At 36.5% G+C, this 17,623-nt stretch overlaps 2 protein-coding genes and 1 non-coding gene across 3 annotated transcripts; 2 read left to right on the top strand and 1 right to left on the bottom strand.

Moving 5' to 3' along the window:
• Nucleotides 1-693: 693 nt before the first annotated feature.
• Nucleotides 694-5,486, top strand: SHD (Chaperone protein htpG family protein). Its single transcript, XM_007017767.3, has 15 exons — nucleotides 694-849; nucleotides 945-1,056; nucleotides 1,159-1,312; nucleotides 1,399-1,479; nucleotides 1,670-1,781; nucleotides 1,887-2,013; nucleotides 2,101-2,239; nucleotides 2,408-2,525; nucleotides 2,697-2,899; nucleotides 3,018-3,233; nucleotides 3,348-3,513; nucleotides 3,670-3,814; nucleotides 3,973-4,123; nucleotides 4,278-4,682; nucleotides 4,948-5,486. The coding sequence occupies exons 1-15, from the start codon at nucleotides 783-785 to the stop codon at nucleotides 5,224-5,226; spliced, it is 2,475 nt and encodes an 824-aa protein (XP_007017829.2). The 5' UTR covers nucleotides 694-782; the 3' UTR covers nucleotides 5,227-5,486.
• Nucleotides 5,487-7,641: 2,155 nt separating this feature from the next.
• TLP1 (THAUMATIN-LIKE PROTEIN 1) lies at nucleotides 7,642-9,936 on the bottom strand. Its single transcript, XM_007017765.3, has 3 exons — nucleotides 9,561-9,936; nucleotides 8,811-9,477; nucleotides 7,642-8,163 (listed from the first exon to the last, which is right to left on the bottom strand). The coding sequence occupies exons 1-3, from the start codon at nucleotides 9,610-9,612 to the stop codon at nucleotides 7,941-7,943; spliced, it is 942 nt and encodes a 313-aa protein (XP_007017827.2). The 5' UTR covers nucleotides 9,613-9,936; the 3' UTR covers nucleotides 7,642-7,940.
• A 3,756-nt stretch (nucleotides 9,937-13,692) lies between these two features.
• Nucleotides 13,693-13,776, top strand: TRNAL-CAA (transfer RNA leucine (anticodon CAA)). The gene has a single exon. It is a non-coding gene; the product is annotated as a tRNA-Leu (tRNA).
• Nucleotides 13,777-17,623: the final 3,847 nt, after the last annotated feature.

The raw sequence follows: 17,623 nt of genomic DNA, 5'->3' as shown, positions 1-17,623 counted from the left end.
CGAATCATTATTCTCTTAAAAATTGGTATAACTTATTATGATTATCCACACATTTATTGTTTCAAGAATTATTCTAAATATATGAAGAGAATATGATAATAGATTCATAATTTAATTATGGTGAATTCAGGAATAAATGTGTCATTCATAAGTATGGTGAAGTCAAGAATAAATATGATATACTAGTTTGACTCTCTAATTCTTATGGGTAGATAAATGATCAATGATATTTTAAAATGGAAAAATTTGCCGAACTTAAAGCATGAAAGTATAGTCCGTGGTTGGAGTACAGATATTCCCGCCACCAAACATGCCCCGTAGAACTATCTAGAAATCTTAATTCATCCACGTCAAGCACGGAATTAACATCCAATCGTGATACGCCACGTTTCCAAAATCAAAACCGCTTGATCATCCACCGTTGACGATCCATCGGTCAAGTAGACTACAGGTGCCGAAGTCGTCTCGTGGGGCCGGCCATAACACTAGGCTTCTCCACGTCAAAGAGACAAACAGAAACCAATAACATTTCGCCACGTTCGATGAACAAAACCCTTAACCGTTCGATCCTCCATGCTGGCACCGCTAACCAATCGAAACACTCCTAACACCAGCGTCAGTCCCTAGTAGTCCAATCCACGCAAGATCTAAAGCCTCCCCATGACTAAAACCTTCGCTATATAAAAACTCGCGAACCGACTCAACATATCCAATAGATAACCAAATCTTAACTGATTATTCCACTGAGTCTAAGCTACTAGTAAAAGAAGCCGAAGCAAACAATGAGGAAGTGGGCGATCCCTTCCGCTTTGATTCTTCTTTGCCTTCTCAGTCTCCTCTCAGATCAAGGTTAGCTCACGTTGTTTTTGTTTTTCGTTTCCAGAATTTTTTTTATCGATTATATTAGCGTTCGAATGCTGAATCTGGATCTACGGTTGTTTCAGGGAGAAAAGTACAAGCAAATGCTGATGAAGGAGCCGTAGATCCTCCAAAAGTTGAGGAAAAGATCGGCGCTGTGCCTAACGGTTTACAAACTGATTCTGATGTAGTTAAAAGGTTGGTATAGTTCTGTTTTAGAATATGCTGTTCTTTACTTTTTATCTTTATTTGTTATATTCTGAATCTGTAAATAATTTTCGTTTCTTTTTATTTTTTCAGAGAATCGGAATCGATCTCTTCGAGATCGCTTCGCAGTAATGCGGAGAAGTTTGAGTTCCAGGCTGAGGTGTCTCGGCTTATGGATATTATTATCAATTCTCTTTATAGCAACAAGGATATTTTCCTCAGGGAGTTGATATCCAATGCTTCTGATGTATGTTTTCTGTCTTTCTTTTGTGAATGTTTTCGGTTATTATTTATGAACTTAATTTTTGAATGGATTTTTTTTTTAAATTTTAGGCGTTGGACAAGATTAGGTTCCTTTCACTCACAGACAAAGAAGTTTTGGGTGAAGGTGACACTGCCAAGCTGGAGATCCAGGTTAGTGTTACACTTTAGAACATTGTGTTGTAGAATATTAATGTAGAAAACTCGGTTAACCAATAATTTTAGGGAGAATTACTATAATGCTGTAAAAAGAGCATGTAAATGGAGAATTTCTGTGTCAATATTGATGCATGTAAAGAAGAACTGTATCTTGTTTGAGCCTTAAAACGCGATGGCATTGCAGATTAAGCTGGACAAAGAGAAGAAAATTCTCACACTTCGTGACAGAGGTATAGGAATGACCAAAGAAGATTTAATCAAGCACTTGGGAACAATTGCGAAGTCTGGAACTTCTGGTAAGTGAATCTTAGGTTTATTTACTGCAATTGCTACTGTTAAAGCAGAATAAAATTTGATTCAAGTATTAATGACGTAATAATTGATTTTTCTTTTGTATGCAGCATTTGTTGAGAAAATGCAGAGCAGTGGAGATCTTAACCTGATTGGGCAGTTTGGAGTTGGGTTCTACTCTGTATATCTGGTGGCAGACTATGTTGAAGTCATTAGTAAACACAATGATGACAAACAGTGAGTCTTCTGAGTTTAATGTAGTTGTTATAGAGGTGTTAGACTGATCATTAAATAATTATTTAATGAATCTGTTTTGATTTTCAGATATGTATGGGAATCAAAGGCTGATGGGGCATTTGCAATATCTGAGGACACTTGGAATGAACCACTGGGACGTGGTACTGAGATTAGATTGCATCTCAGGGATGAAGCTCAGGAGTACTTGGAGGAGGGAAAATTGAAGGTTAGTATAGCTTAAGTCTTGTTTGTATACATTACCTTTGTTGTAGGTCTGCTGAATTTATTTGGGAATTATTTGATCTGTCATGCATCCTCTATATTTTTATCTTCATAAACTTGTAGTTTGATGTATTATATGAATAATAAAACATGCTGTGGTTTTTGTCTGCAGGAATTGGTGAAGAAATATTCTGAATTCATCAACTTCCCCATCTATATCTGGGCAAGCAAAGAGGTTGATGTTGAGGTACCTGCCGAGGAAGATGAGTCGAGTGATGAGGAGGAAACTTGTATGTGTCACTGAAAGCCAGCTTGTTATTGTTAATTTAAGACTTGCTGATATGGTTTTCTAGCCTATTAATCTTTACTTGGACTTGCTGATACCATTTCCACTTAATGCTATAAGAGGAAGCATGTTCTGATCATCTTTTTGTTTTTATTCTTTTTGTTGCTACAAATAGCTGATAGCAGTTCTGAGGAAGGGGAAGATGAAGATGCTGAGAAAAGTGAGGATGAAGGCACTGAGAAGAAACCAAAGACAAAGAAGTTGAAGGAAACTTCTAATGAATGGGAGCTTCTGAATGATGTTAAAGCTATATGGTTGCGCAGTCCAAAGGAGGTGACAGAGGAAGAATACACAAAATTCTATCAGTCTCTAGCAAAGGTAATTTGCCATAAATTTCCTAGGTCCAGAGTGCTAAAGAACACTATGGAGAAGCTTCTAACCTTCACAAAGTATAATTTCTCCTCATTTATTGTTGTATATTGGTGTTTCTGCGCAGGACTTTGGTGATGAGAAGCCCTTGGCCTGGAGCCACTTCACCGCAGAAGGTGATGTTGAGTTCAAGGCTGTTTTGTTTGTGCCTCCTAAGGCTCCTCATGATCTGTATGAGAGTTATTATAACACCAACAAAGCCAACTTGAAGTTGTATGTTAGACGAGTTTTTATCTCTGATGAATTTGATGAGCTTTTACCAAAGTATCTTAACTTTTTGAAGGTAATTGAAGATATTCTAAGTTCTTTTAGTTGACTTGAATCTGCACTAATGAGGTTTTTGGGACATATTTACTGGTGATCTAATTGGTTTTTCTATGGATAATCCACCGAGCAGGGTCTTGTTGATTCTGATACCCTACCACTCAATGTATCACGAGAGATGCTACAAGCCCACAGCAGTTTGAAAACAATCAAGAAGAAACTCATTAGGAAAGCCCTTGATATGATTCGTAAAATTGCTGAGGAGGATCCTGATGAGTCCAGTGGCAAAGATGAGAAAGGCATGTTATAACTGCTTTTTTATACTTCCTTGGAATTTGATTTACTAATAATTCTCCAGACTATAGCCTAATGACTTATGACCTTTCCAAAATAAAACTCTTTCATTCCAAGTTTTTCTGGGATAGTATTGGAGCTGAATATTGATGGTGATGCAGAAGTTGAAAAATCTGGCACTGATGATGACGAGAAAAAAGGTCAATATGCTAAGTTCTGGAATGAGTTTGGAAAATCCATTAAACTTGGTATCATTGAGGATGCAACCAACAGAAATCGCTTGGCAAAACTCCTTCGATTTGAGAGGTATTTGACTTGATTTATGTTTTTTCCCCTTCACATTTAGTTATTGAGGCAATCTTTAATTTCTTTAACTAATGGTATATGACTTGATTTATGTTTCTTTGACTAATTTATTGAGGCAATCTGCTGGTAATGACTAATGGTATATGAATTTCATGCAGCACCAAATCAGATGGTAAATTGACTTCACTAGATCAGTACATCTCTAGAATGAGAGCAGGACAGAAGGATATTTTCTACATTACAGGCAACAGCAAGGAACAGTTGGAAAAATCTCCATTCTTGGAGAGGCTTAAGAAGAAAAATTATGAGGTACTGCAAAACATTTGCCATTAACTTCAGATATGTACATTTTACGTACTTGATTCAAAACCATCCTTTTCACATATTTTCTTCTATTTACTTTATTTCTTTGATATGTGTTTGTCTTGTTTTCTTATGTGATAAATGGCCTTTCTGCTTGCAGGTTATTTTCTTCACAGATCCTGTTGATGAGTACCTGATGCAATACCTGATGGATTATGATGGCAAACAGTTCCAAAATGTATCCAAGGAGGGCTTGAAAATTGGGAAAGACTCAAAGAACAAAGAACTTAAGGAGTCATTTAAGGAACTAACCAAATGGTGGAAGGGTGCCCTTACAAGTGAGAATGTGGATGATGTGAAGATAACTAACCGTTTGGACAATACTCCTTGTGTGGTTGTTACATCAAAGTTTGGATGGAGTGCTAATATGGAGAGAATCATGCAATCTCAAACCCTATCGGATGCTAGCAAGCAAGCGTACATGCGCGGCAAGAGGGTGCTTGAGATCAACCCAAGGCACCCAATCATTAAGGAGCTTCGTGAGAGAGTTGTTAAGGACCCTGAGGTACGTACATATGTAAATTGAAACATGCATGTTCAATGACACTGTGTTCCAGAGGCATTAATAATTTCCCTTTTTAAGCCCTTGTTTCATGCGTGATGTTGATCTAGCATGAATGTGTAGTTTGTATGAATGAACAATTTACTATGTCCCTGTTCTGAAACTGGGATGTTGTCTGGTCCTACATGCACTCGTTAAATAACTTGTAGGAATTAATATGCATTTAGTTAGTCTCTATATATAACAAAATCATTTGTTGGATTTTCAGGATGAGGGTGTGAAGCAAACGGCTCAGCTCATTTACCAGACAGCTCTGATGGAGAGTGGCTTCAGTCTACCCGATCCCAAGGATTTTGCCTCACGCATCTACAGCTCAGTGAAATCTAGCCTAAATATCAGTCCCGATGCAACCATTGAGGATGATGATGATGTAGAAGAAACCGAGACTGAGACCGAGACGGAGACAAAAGAAGGAGCAGGCAGTTCAAAGGGCGAAGCTGAACCAGCCAACAATGATGCAGATACTGATCTCAAGGATGAGTTGTAGATCGTCTGAAGCCTCGGGATATGTTTTTTATTTTTCCCTCCGTACTCTGATATCTTAAGAGAACCTGAAGAAACTGCATCGTAATGCATTTTAAGTCTGAAACTTGGATCAAAGAAAACATTAGAAAGTAGAGTTAATGTAACCATAGTTGCCAGGAATTTTGTCCTTAGCCTCTAATCTATGTCGGGAGGCGCTGAAATTAAGCTGTGTGCATTTTTTTTTCTCTTTTAATGCATGTTAATGCTTTTCAGATTTTCACATATTTATGGTCGTCTTTTAATAACTTCGTTTGATGTCAGCTGGGGCGAAAGCCTCACGACTCCGAGAGGCTTTCCCAAAATTTTTTGGTAGTCATACGGGCTTTCCCAAGCCATGGCGTCTTGCGGCCACGAGGCCTTATGTGGAAGCAGGTAGAAAGGCCTTTCCCCATCATCAGTCTGAGTCTGCTAAAAATAGACTGAGTCCTTCTACCTTGTGTTTGCTTATCTCTGGGCTTAGACTTCCGGAAAAAAGCTGGCCCAAACAGTGTTACAAAAACATTAGTGGATCGTTACCTTTTTCTTTTTCTTGGATAATTATGAATTTTATTATCCGAAGGCTAAGTTAACGATGCAAATTAATCATTTTATTTAATGCAGCAAATCGCTCTGAAACTTTTGACAAACAAAAGATTCCGCATTTTATATGACAATTTCTGAGGGGCAAATCTACTCATTGGCTGCCTTCCTATCGGAGCCGCCCAACGAATAAACAAAAGAAGCACTCCCGAAAAGAGTGATTAAAAGAAATAGATTTGATTCTTAAGAGATCAGACCATTATTTTGTCCTTGGTTTATTTTAATCACCTGCCATTGCTTTTCATTTTATCTAAGACTGATTCCCATTCGTTCAAATTTCATGCCCTTCACTGGATGAAGACGAACCATTTCTCATCTCCGTTCTTTTCATTTCAATTTGTTTACCCTGTTAAATACAAATGGGGTGAGACCATGCCATCTGAGCATCGCACTAATTGAGACTCTGAAGTATGGTTCGCACATTGCTGTGTTAGAGCTTCAACTGAGGAATCTTTGTCAAAAGGCCCTTAACATTGTTGCCGTTGGACAACTTGGAAGCGCCTCCATCGCGGCTCAATCATGTTCTGTGTGTCATGCAAGGGCGAAATTCTCCTTGACTTTTGGTAAAATGGGGGCTTTGGTTTTGGACCACTCGACTCTTTTGAACCAAGGGAAAAATTTTTTATGGTAATGGACTCATTAGAAATTAGAAAGAAAGCCTTAGAGCAAGGGTCGCTTTGTTCCTTTGAAATTTTAGACGGAAGGTCAGCCAGGAGGGGTCCCCTACACAAGTTTGCCAATTTTTCTCACCGCTCAAAACCCACTGAAGCTGGAATCTTAACGATAGCCTTTTTAGGGCTTTTTGCCAAGTGTGTCCTTCATCAATTTTGGGAATCTTTACCTTTCTATCTCAAAGCTTCAAAGCAAGAAAGATTCAAGTGGCATGTCTACATGCACATGGAGAAAAATGCTGGACTTAAACACCATCTCCATCATGCACATTTTATTGGAACAAAAAAATTCTGTTAATGTTGACATTTATGCTCACTTCCAAACTGAGATATGGCATGTAATAATTCAATTTCAGGGTTCGTTTTGTAGTTTCCGGAGACTCAATATCATTACTAGATACCGAGGGTGAGGGTTCAGGATTTTACAGGCAAACCTCTTCCCTGTGTCTGTCCCGAAATATGCACAAGGTGTCGAGGGGTAAGCAGTCAATATTCAAAGCCCTGATCAAGAATTCTCCTCAACCCCAAGTGATAAAAAGCAATGCTGATCTTAATCGACATCTTTAGGAGGAGTGCTGAAAAAGGCAGTGGATTCCTTTTCCTTTGTTATCCTCTGAACTTTCACGATAAAATAACTTTCTTTTTTATAAGAACTTTATCAATTTTTGCAAGTGCAAGTTTGGGCAATTGTATCCAAACGAGGGGATCACAGATTAAATAGTAATAACCTGATGAGAGTCATAATCTCATTTTCAATCTCATAGATACATAAAACTTGCAAATTTCAATCTCATTTTCTCATTTTCTTAGGCAAAAAATGTTTTTTTTTTTTTTTTTGCATTTTCATGGTCGGGTTTAGGTTTGATCCAATGGTTCTAGAACTATAACTGGAGAGTATGCAATGTTTAATCAATTAATTCTTATGTATGTACAAATTACAGACACAAAAAAGGCAACCTGATCATAAAAGGAAATGAATGGAAGAATGGCCCTATTGTCACAGACACCATAATGGCAACGCTCATTGCGGCTGAATGAAATCATCAAACTACCAAGCTTGCAATTCTAGCAAAGTGGGGCTTCCTTTATCAGCTACCCACCAAGAGACACCAACCAGATTGCTCATATTCACAGTAAAGTAACACCTTTAAATGCCTTGTTAATGAATTAAAAATAACGACTAGGGCTCTTTCCGTTCTAATTTGTTGCTTTTGGAGTACAACTCTCCCAGGACTAAAATATAAAGAAAAAAAAATAGTACCAGTAGTTTTCTTTCCAAATAATCTATACATGTGGCCTGGAAAATATTGGGCTTTACAATCTGGACCTGAACAGCACTTCCTCATACTGCAGAAGAATCCCAAATTCGTTTCCACTATAGTTTTGTTAATAAACTGCTTTGTGTTGTTGGAGAGCTGCCGAGAATTTATGAACTAAATCTAGAGAGGAAGAGAGAGGATATCGCAGAAGCCAACAATGTGGTGCTGAAAACAGCAGAAGAAAGAGTCCTGGAAGACTCTCCCGTAAGAAAATCTGGAAACCATGAACCGTTGTCGTCTGTCTTCGGGACCTCTCCCGACCCTGCAATAGATCCGTACGTCGTGCTTGTCGTTCCTGTCGCTGGGGTCGTATTGCTTGCAGATTTTTGACTGTGTAGGCATAAAATTAGAGCAAATAGTTAACAAAGACTGTCTAAGAGAATATGGAATGTAAATTTAAATGCAACTATTTTGCCTTTTGAAATCAAAATTCTAAACAATCTATCACGTTAAAAAGGAGATTCCGTTCTGATACAGATATTGGAACAAAGTTGTTTCATTTTAGCACTTTGTGTTTTCTCTTTTAGGATTCTACTCTGTCAATCAGGAATGGCTGTTTCCAATTAATTTTTACATATAAAAACTGACTCGTTTTGCTCATTATTTGCTAATTAATAGAGACAGGAAGATCCTTAAAGTATGGCACAAGCTAATGGTCATGACTCATGACCTGTTAGCTTATGCCATACAAAAGGTTGTGAGGATGTGGCTTTGAGAAAGTCGTATGAAAGCAAATTAGAATACGCTAAAAAAGAAAGAGAACATCTTCAGATTCAACTGAGAATCCCACCACCCCATCTTACAACACTGGTAAACTAATTAATTCTTTTTTATAAACAAAATAATTATAAAAAAAACCCAACAAATAATTTAACCAAAAAAATTGATCTCTCCCCGAAAAACCAAAAATATTTTAACTAAAAAAAAACATAAAGAAGAGAGAAAAATTCCATTATATTTCTATCCTTAGTGCTTACCTTGTTGATGAAGGGCAGAATGTAATCGTATAATCAGCTCCCGTACATGTAAACGTACTCGTAGCATCATCATACGCGTAGCTATACGATCTCGGGCACGCCGCTTTGAACATCTCTGAATAAACGGACGGCTTACACGTGTCGGGTGCGCCGAACGCGCCGTTACAGCAATACTCGGGAGTCTTAAAAGCCTCGCATGCACTCAGACAGGCCTCACCCGACCCAAACTGCAACTCCGTCGGACACTGCCGGTTCAAATCGGTAACGCACCCTGTTGACAAGCACGCGCCGCTTGACCCACCGCTTGGCTCCACGATCATTGGCAAGTTGTAACCGTCGACTAAACTGACGTCGTAGAAATCCTGGGTACCTGATCCCATCGTGAACTCAGCTAAGGTGGCAGGGGGGGTTGCACCGTTGCCATTGCATTCAACTTGGCTGGAACCACAGTCACCGGTTTGGCAGGTGAGTTGACCTGTAGTTTGGTCTGACGTGCACCCGGTTCTGCCCCAGAATCTACCTGACCAACTGGGCGGTGCCTGGAACGATCGGGATCCCCCCGATGGTAGTTCGAATCCGGTGCTACCTAACTGGCTGTTGCCAAGGCTACCAGGCCAAACTGTGTGTTCACATTTATTTACTAGTGTAAATGTAGTCCCTGAAATTCCTGCATGAATGCAAGCAATCTGTCAATGTTAATGCTATTCATCAATCAGCGTAGAAATTTGGAAGAGTTCTCGAAAATTTTACCTGGGAAGACGGAAAGCAGGCCGAATAAACAAGCGGAGAAGATCAGATCCATCAGGAATGACAATTGGTGGTATAACTAAAATAAATGCTATATCAAAACGGGGTTGGTGAATTAATGCTGATGAAGATTATATCTTTCTCTTAGGAAGAAAAAGGTTGCATTGCCTATGATGATGATGGTACTGATGAGAAGAAAAAAGTCGGTCTAATGGGGTTTTGGTTGGGTGGACGATAATGGGAGGGGAGATCAATTCGAAGAGTGTTTCAGGTTTTTCATCCAAAAAGATTGGTGAAGTTTGATGTTTCTTTCTTTTCTGTGAGAGGAGACAGGAATGGAAATGGAAGCAGGCGGTTTGATGATAGGAAAGAAATTTGATGTCAGCTGGTGTGCACTTACTATATATATATATATAGGGTGGAAGTTGGAATAAAATCGACTGTTGTATGATGACAAAAGAAAGACCACGTAAGTTTTACTGCACTAGTCAAAAAGTTGCAAGAAACCGAAACCTCAAACCAAAAAAAAATCATTATTTATATTACTTAAACAAACAAAAACTATTAGTACAAAGTATTAACCATTCTAAGTGAAGCATATTTTTGACAAATCACGAAATGTTGAAAGTATCAAACTTACTTGGTGCGGAACAATATTTTGCCGACCTTGCTGGGCAAAAAGATAAACAAATAAAATCCCACCAATCTTTTGTTCTTTGAAAAAGAAACTCGATACCCTTAAATGCAACTTGACAAATGTATTCGGATTAGCAAAGACAAGAGTGTTACGTGATAAAATATTTTAATAACTCACATTTCTTTTTCATATAGGAGACTCAAAATCTCAATTTTTTTTTCTAAGTTTCTCTTATGAAATATCAATGCCTTTCAATAACAAAAACCTTTTGTTTCTTTGCATCTTAATTACCGATCTAAATTTGATTTGTTTTTATCATGGGTCAAGTGAATGTAAATGAGAACATAAAAGAGATGACTATTCATTTAAGTTTTTGCTCATTGTGAAATGGGAAAAAGGAGTAAAAAAGAAAAAGAAAAAGAAAAGTAAAGATTGACTTCGGATCATGAGTCGTTACTTAATTTTAATGAACAATTAAAACAAAAAAAAAAAAAACTTTAATCGTTATCTCGTCTTTGCTTTATCATCAGGTCGAGGTCGATCAAGTGTAATACATATCTCGCGTAGTGCTCTTTCTCATGATCTCACTTTAGAAACTCATGCTGAAAATTCTGTGGGCTAGCGTGTTGTGAAAATCCATCTTTTTGCTTCACCTTTTTATCGTCACTCTTTTCTTTCACTGCCCTGGTTGGTGGGCTCTGATAAAGGGTTAACTCCGCCTCGAAATGACATAAGAAAAATATCAAACAGCTGCTTATAGAGGAATTAACTGATCAAATCTATAACAATGGAAAAATGTATCTCTTATGTCAATTTATGCATAAATAAATTTGTCTCTTTAAAAATATGTCTGAAAAAGTGAAATTATTTGACGAGAGGATGATTAATTCCGACATGGTGGTCCAAAAATAAGAAAATTAAAGAATTAAATTTCTCCTTATATAGTTTGTTCTTTGATATGCCAAATTATTGATGAGATTCCAAGGGGAAGCTTTTACGACTCAAATTCCTTTTAATATTGCAGGAAGGTGTGTACACACTCGCTTCTATATTATAGAATATCTTTCTTTCCTTGACATACTTAATAGTTCTCCCTACTTAAGATTCAGAGCTGATTGATCAACCAGTTTGGAGCTAGTCCTCTTGATTGAGATTTCCTAATGAATAGGATCTATAATGTATTTGGCCAAGCATCTCTTCGACTTTTCCACCTAAAAAACGTGTTTGAAGAAATATGGCCAACAAATCTCAGCTTTGAAGGGTTTAATTATGATCCATGTTGCTATCGTTCTTGGCCAAGGTCTTGGCAACTTTTTTCCAAAGGAATCAGATTCCTGACAGTTAGAAATTCTGCAAAACATGCATCTACTAAAACTGAGCTTGTGACAAAAGTCAATTGATTCACCCTTCGAATTAATTAACAAAGTGACATGATACTAGAGTTGTTCATAGTCAAAAAGCTAGATTGATTTTCTTTGCCTTGCAAAATTAATCAACGAATTACTAACTGGTTTCTCTTAATGATTAACTTGATTAGATGGTATTAATGTGAATGAAAATCTTCTACTCATAATTGTATCTTGTTCTCTATTTCATCCATCAACATTTATCATGTGTCTCAATTACTCAATTAATTAAAATACGTGATAAGTGTCGATAAGTGAGATAGAGAAACAAATTACAATTCCAAAACAAATAATTTGAGTTTTATTAAAGTTGTCAAAAGCTTTCTTAGTTATTTTCTTTCAAAAGTTATTACAACAAAATTGAGTTTTAATCTCATTATTTAGGCAGCATATTTTTTTGTATAGTAAAATTTTAAAAAATACAACTATTTAAACTTTTAACTTTATTTTTTTCACATTTAGTAAAAATATGAAAAAAAGTATAATTTTTTTTTATTCATAATGCATCTAAAAATTTATGTAATAAAGTTATATCTACAAAAATATTTTAAAAAGTATAAAAAATGTTATTAAAAATATTTTTAATAACACATTTTAAAATGCACTATCTTAAGTCAAATTTGTTGTAGTGAGTTGAGCCATTTACAAGTGTAAAGATTTGAGGATTTATAAATGTTGATTAATAATAATGGTTAACTTTCTAATAATTGTGTGTCACGGGAGATTAATAACATAAATTTTGATATTTTTAGCTTAAGAAATAAAAAAAAGGATGAAGAAAAAGAAAAAAAGGATTGCATTTGAAAAATAAGTCTGTCTTCACAATTAGTTCTAATTCCTTTTTGAATTAAGAATAAACAAACAAAGGAGCTGTCACTATACCTAATTAGTGAAACTGCGGCGAAAAGAGTAACTCGTTGCATGGATCGAGAGACGAAGTCCCAACCCCGACAGTGGTCGGTGGGAGCATAAATTGCTTTGTCTTTCGATTATGTCAAGTGTCTACTCATCAGCAGGCTGTGATATATATAGTTAGTATTTTAATATTTGTGACCAACTCATCAAACACTGTCCCCGTTGCCATCGCCGGCAGACAACAAATTCCTCCACGGGATCCACTTTCTTCGCCAATTAAAGCCTAATCACGTGAAAATTTTAATACTATTTCTAATATCTATGCCAACGTCCCTTTTTTTTTTTTTTCTTTTTCCTCACTCTTTTTGTGCCTCTAGGTGGGTTCTTAATATAATACTAAAAGGACAAACTAGCTAGTTCTAATATGGTACCATTCAAAAAGTATTTTTAATTTTCTCTTTTTTTAAGAAGATAAATTGTAATTTTATTAAAATAATAGAATTAAATTTACAAAGCCAAAACCAATGCTATTAATGTAGTAAAAGAGATTACATGATTAGTGGAATTTTAAGAATGCAGATAAATAATTTTTATGCAGGGTTTTGAGTTTTTTCAATTTGTAAATAAATTAGAATTTATCTTAAAATGTGATTGAAAGATAAGTTAGAGATTTTATTTTTTAAATTTTGGAGTTTAGGTCATGAGAAAAAAAACCAGCTAGAAAATGTTTTATTAAGAAAAAGAAGATATTGGTACTTGAATCAACAAAGTCTTGTGGACGTTGAATGCATGCAAATACAAAATAAGATCATCCGAATCTAAGTTATTTGTAAGGCAAACCAAGCTTAAAACAAGCAAGTAATTCAAGATAGAACTTTTTTTTTTCCATAGGCAAAGCAAATGTGAGTTGAACCAATGCCTTTTCATTATGATTTTTAAATTGGAAAAGTGGATGATGTTACAAAGTTTGGAATTGGGCTCGAAGCCTGAAACCCGAATCAAGGATACATGGGGCCTGTGGATTGAGTAGAGGGAGAAAAGTAAGAATCGACTATGCTTTTATGGTTAGCAAAACGGCAAATGGTAATGCTGATCCACGTCAGTGTATACGTGGTGCCGTGTAAGGCACTTGGCCGTGGGGCCTTTTAGTCATCCCTGCTGGGCACCTGCATGGTTCCTCGCTGCTTTCATTTCCGCGTTTTCAGTTCTAATGCTGCATTGGGTGAATACGCAAAATGTCAGGATGGCCGAGTGGTCTAAGGCGCCAGACTCAAGTTCTGGTTCTCGTTAGAGAGCGTGGGTTCAAATCCCACTCCTGACAAATTTCCATTTTCTTAAGTTCAAATTATCCGGAATCTTCCAAATCAACAAACCCGGAATGATGTAGCTGGAGTAAAATATGAAAGCTCTGGAAAATGGCGTGTCTGAAAGCACATGCCAATGTTTTGTTAAAGTGAAAATGCCTACGTTGCATGTGAAAAAGTTGATACGTACCTTTTTCACGTATCAAAAAAGAAATCCAAATTTGTTTCGTGCAAATGTGGCCACGGTTCCCTAAACACGTAATGATAAGTATAAAATGTTGTTTATACGATGTGCGACAGACGACATATATATGATAAAATAATGTTACCCAAAGAATTAGACGAGAAGAATAAAATTAGTATGATTGAGAGCATTTCCTCCTATTTTATTTCTCTTTTGGTCTTGCAAATCATGACGATTAACGATTAAGAAAAAGAAACAAATGAAGATTGGTACAGCTCCTTTTCTTTTACTTCATTTCGACGGAAAAGCAGCTTAAATTTTCCCACATCATTTTCCAACAGCATATATATGCATAGGGGCTGGCGGCTGGCTGTACTGATTCATCCTACTTCGGGGGGTTTTCTCCTTGTTTTCCCGTACTAACATTCCATTCTTCCTTTTCAACAAATTAGAAGCATATTTACATTTGTTATGGTTATGATTCTGGGGCAATAAACCAAGCCAAACAAAACAGGTTTTGACAATTTGATCACGTCTTTACTTCTGATATGTCAAAAAGAACAAAAGGGTGTAAGAAATTAAAAAAAGAAACTATAAACAAATAAGCACCATCGCTGCATGGTTATCTATTGAGAATATGCAGAGTCAGACTAGGACATGTACACAGAAAAGTGCTAAAAGGTTTCCAAAGTTTGCTGCTCGGGGAAGAACAATACACTAATTAATTGTTTGTGGCTGGTCATATTTAATCAGGAAATCATAGCTAGCCCACCAAAACAACGGTTGACCATGCATGACTAGCATGTTTATGCATATATAATCGGAATTCTATTTGTTATAACTAGATTATTTATCATCCTGTTAATGACATGCAAAAGTGGGATGTCTACGTTGCATGTTCAAAAAGTTTCTGCAATTTAACTTTCCATGTGCGCATCACCAGCGAAAGTTCTTCAATGCCCGGCTCTAGCTGTATCTTTTAGACAAATTTATCTATAGAGAGAAAACGATCCCTCCCAGCACCGATGACCTAGAGCTTGATGCCATTTACACCTTTATTCCTCCACCACTGATAAGTGCCCTTAACTTATCATAAATTTAAGCAGATATCATGACAGATTAAGAGTAGAATGACTTGTTAGAATTGCTGTAGACAAAATTAATTTACTTTCCTTAGCTTTGCATCAGCAGTCAAGTGTGTCAGACGGCTGAGGATAATGCAAACATGTTAGAATTCTGGAAAGCAGAAGTTGGGGGAGCAACTTGTCTATAAAGAAATCAACTAAACATCCCAAGTCTGAACGATCATAGCAAGAGTTCTTTCAAGTTTCAACATCTGAGAGTGTCCTTTGACATGTTATCCATCGTGTAAAGAACCATTTGGATAATTGTTACTGTTATTCACACATAAAATATATATATTTTTTCCCCATCTCTTCCTTTTCCTCTCAGTCTCACTTTTCTTCCTCTTTAGTAAAGATTTGCGTCATACCAACAGCACCCTATCTTTGATTTTTGAAGACCTCTCTAAAGCAAGAGAGAGTTTTTGCTTTTTCCCTTTGTTTCTCGACTTTATATTATATATCTGTTAACAGTCAATATCATTCGTATCAAAATCTCTGATAAGTGCTCAAATAAAATACCTTGGCTCGCACATGAAGTTGTAGATATGAGGTTAACGGGGCCATGTTGATGATATGTCATGTTCCATGGAGCGGGAACCAAGAAACACAACTTTCCTGAGCAAAATCATCAAGGGATCCCCACAATATCCGAGCTGTTGAATCGTAGTTAATGGGTACATATAGACATACCATAGATTCATAGGACCTAAAATAGTTCTTTTTTTGCTTTAGAGCCTTTGAGCTTTCTTTAGGGAATGCACGGGTTTGGTTGAAGAGATGTAGAAAAGAGGTCAAAAGGGACAGCATTAAGACGTGGATGCAAATATGACAAGAAAAAGGCAAAAGAGTAGGAAGTTTGGATGGGAAAGATTGTCTTAGATTTTGATTTTACCATAGCCGAGTCCCCCCCATTTATCTTCTAGAATTGATAGTGAAAAAGGAATCAGTCTGTATCTTTCAAATCTGCAACAGTATTTACAACAATAACTACTGAAAAGAAAAGAAAGGAGGTTGAACAAGGAAGCATGAAGCTAGTTATATGCATGCTTAAATTGTGAAATATCCTTTTACTCTAAGAAATAGAATGGGGGAACTGGTCTAAAATCCTTACTTAATTAGATGACCTTCCTTAACAAAAAGAAGCTGACTAGATGCTTAGACAGATCATACTAATGTGACTTTATAGTACATATAGTTACTATATACTTACAAATAAAAACGAAATTTTCTTTCTTATGTGCTTGGGCGGTAGTTGGAAACATACAAAAACGAAATTCATAGTCAAGAATATGCACAAATGACTCACTATAGATTAGGAATAAGAATTCTACAAATTTTATAGGATTCATGTATTCTAGAACATAGACTTACAAATTGTTTCGAAATTTGACTCCAAAGGAGGCAATGAAATGATTAATTGTAGGTGGGAATCCTTTTTCCGTACTAGGTTTGGTGCATATGGTCATGGAGTCCTGATTATCGTCATACTGATGCAGTCTCATGCCTAAAAGATGTGTTTCGTCCAAACCCAATTCTCAAAGTAGACAAAACTTCAAGCCCCTTAAGACCTAAAATCCCACTGGGCCCAATTTTGAAGTCTGAAACTCATAAACACAATGTGTTGATATACCACCTTTAGTACTAGAATTTTTAATTCCAATCTAGCTATTAAATTTGTCAAATTTTTAGCTTTCATATCTCTTTGTCTATAAAATTTACACCAATCATAATTCTCCTAGGTTACTCTCTCTCTCTCTCTCTTTTCCTATACACCATAATGTCTTCAAGGGAAGGAAATGCAATCTTGCTTATCAAAAAATAGAGTTGGCCTTTTGCTGTAGTTGGTTCATAGGCCGACTCTTGAGCTGGGCAAGAGCTTTCTCAAACAGCTGTCTTGGTTAGTCAAAAGAGGTGAAGCTTTGATTCCAAACGTTTAATAACAAATGATTATAAGTTGTAGTATAATAAAACATGGCGTCCGTCCCCTAGATTAGTCTAAAGCAACCTTATCCATTGGCACACATTAGAATCTTGAGTATGACAAGACAAATGAACGAATGATGCATTATTTTCTCACCTTCAAGCAAAACATATGCTTCTCTTTGACTTCCCAACAACCTGTTTGTGTCTCGTCTGATCACAAGACTACCACCAACTTTTTCGCCATCGCAATTTATGGGTCATTAACTTTGACAGAAACCAAATTTTTAACAACTACCCAACGATCGAAGGTTCATTGCTGCAAAGCATAAAAGGTCTTTTTCTTCTGAAACTGGATATATATATATATATATATTAAAAGAATGGATCGAGTCAATTTTTCACAAATTCAACAGGTTATCCAGTTAGGCAGGTGAAATGACAAAAAAAAGAAAGAAAAAGCAGACATCTATATGTAATAAATAATATAGAATTCGATTCCCTCAAGATTATTAGTGATTAAAATTAAAAACTGCAGCCTCCGTGCGCTACAAAAACTGCTGAATTTGGGCTAATTGACTCCCTCGAGTTTGACGGTTGAAACATTGTGTTGACCTTCGCTACTTGGAATCGCCT

Source organism: Theobroma cacao, chromosome 8, assembly GCF_053813885.1.
Source record: "Theobroma cacao isolate CCN51 chromosome 8, ASM5381388v1, whole genome shotgun sequence".
In the NCBI taxonomy this organism is placed as follows: Eukaryota; Viridiplantae; Streptophyta; class Magnoliopsida; order Malvales; family Malvaceae; genus Theobroma; species Theobroma cacao.
The sequence above is the reverse complement of the archived record's forward strand: the minus strand, read 5'-3'. Positions and strand labels throughout refer to the sequence as shown.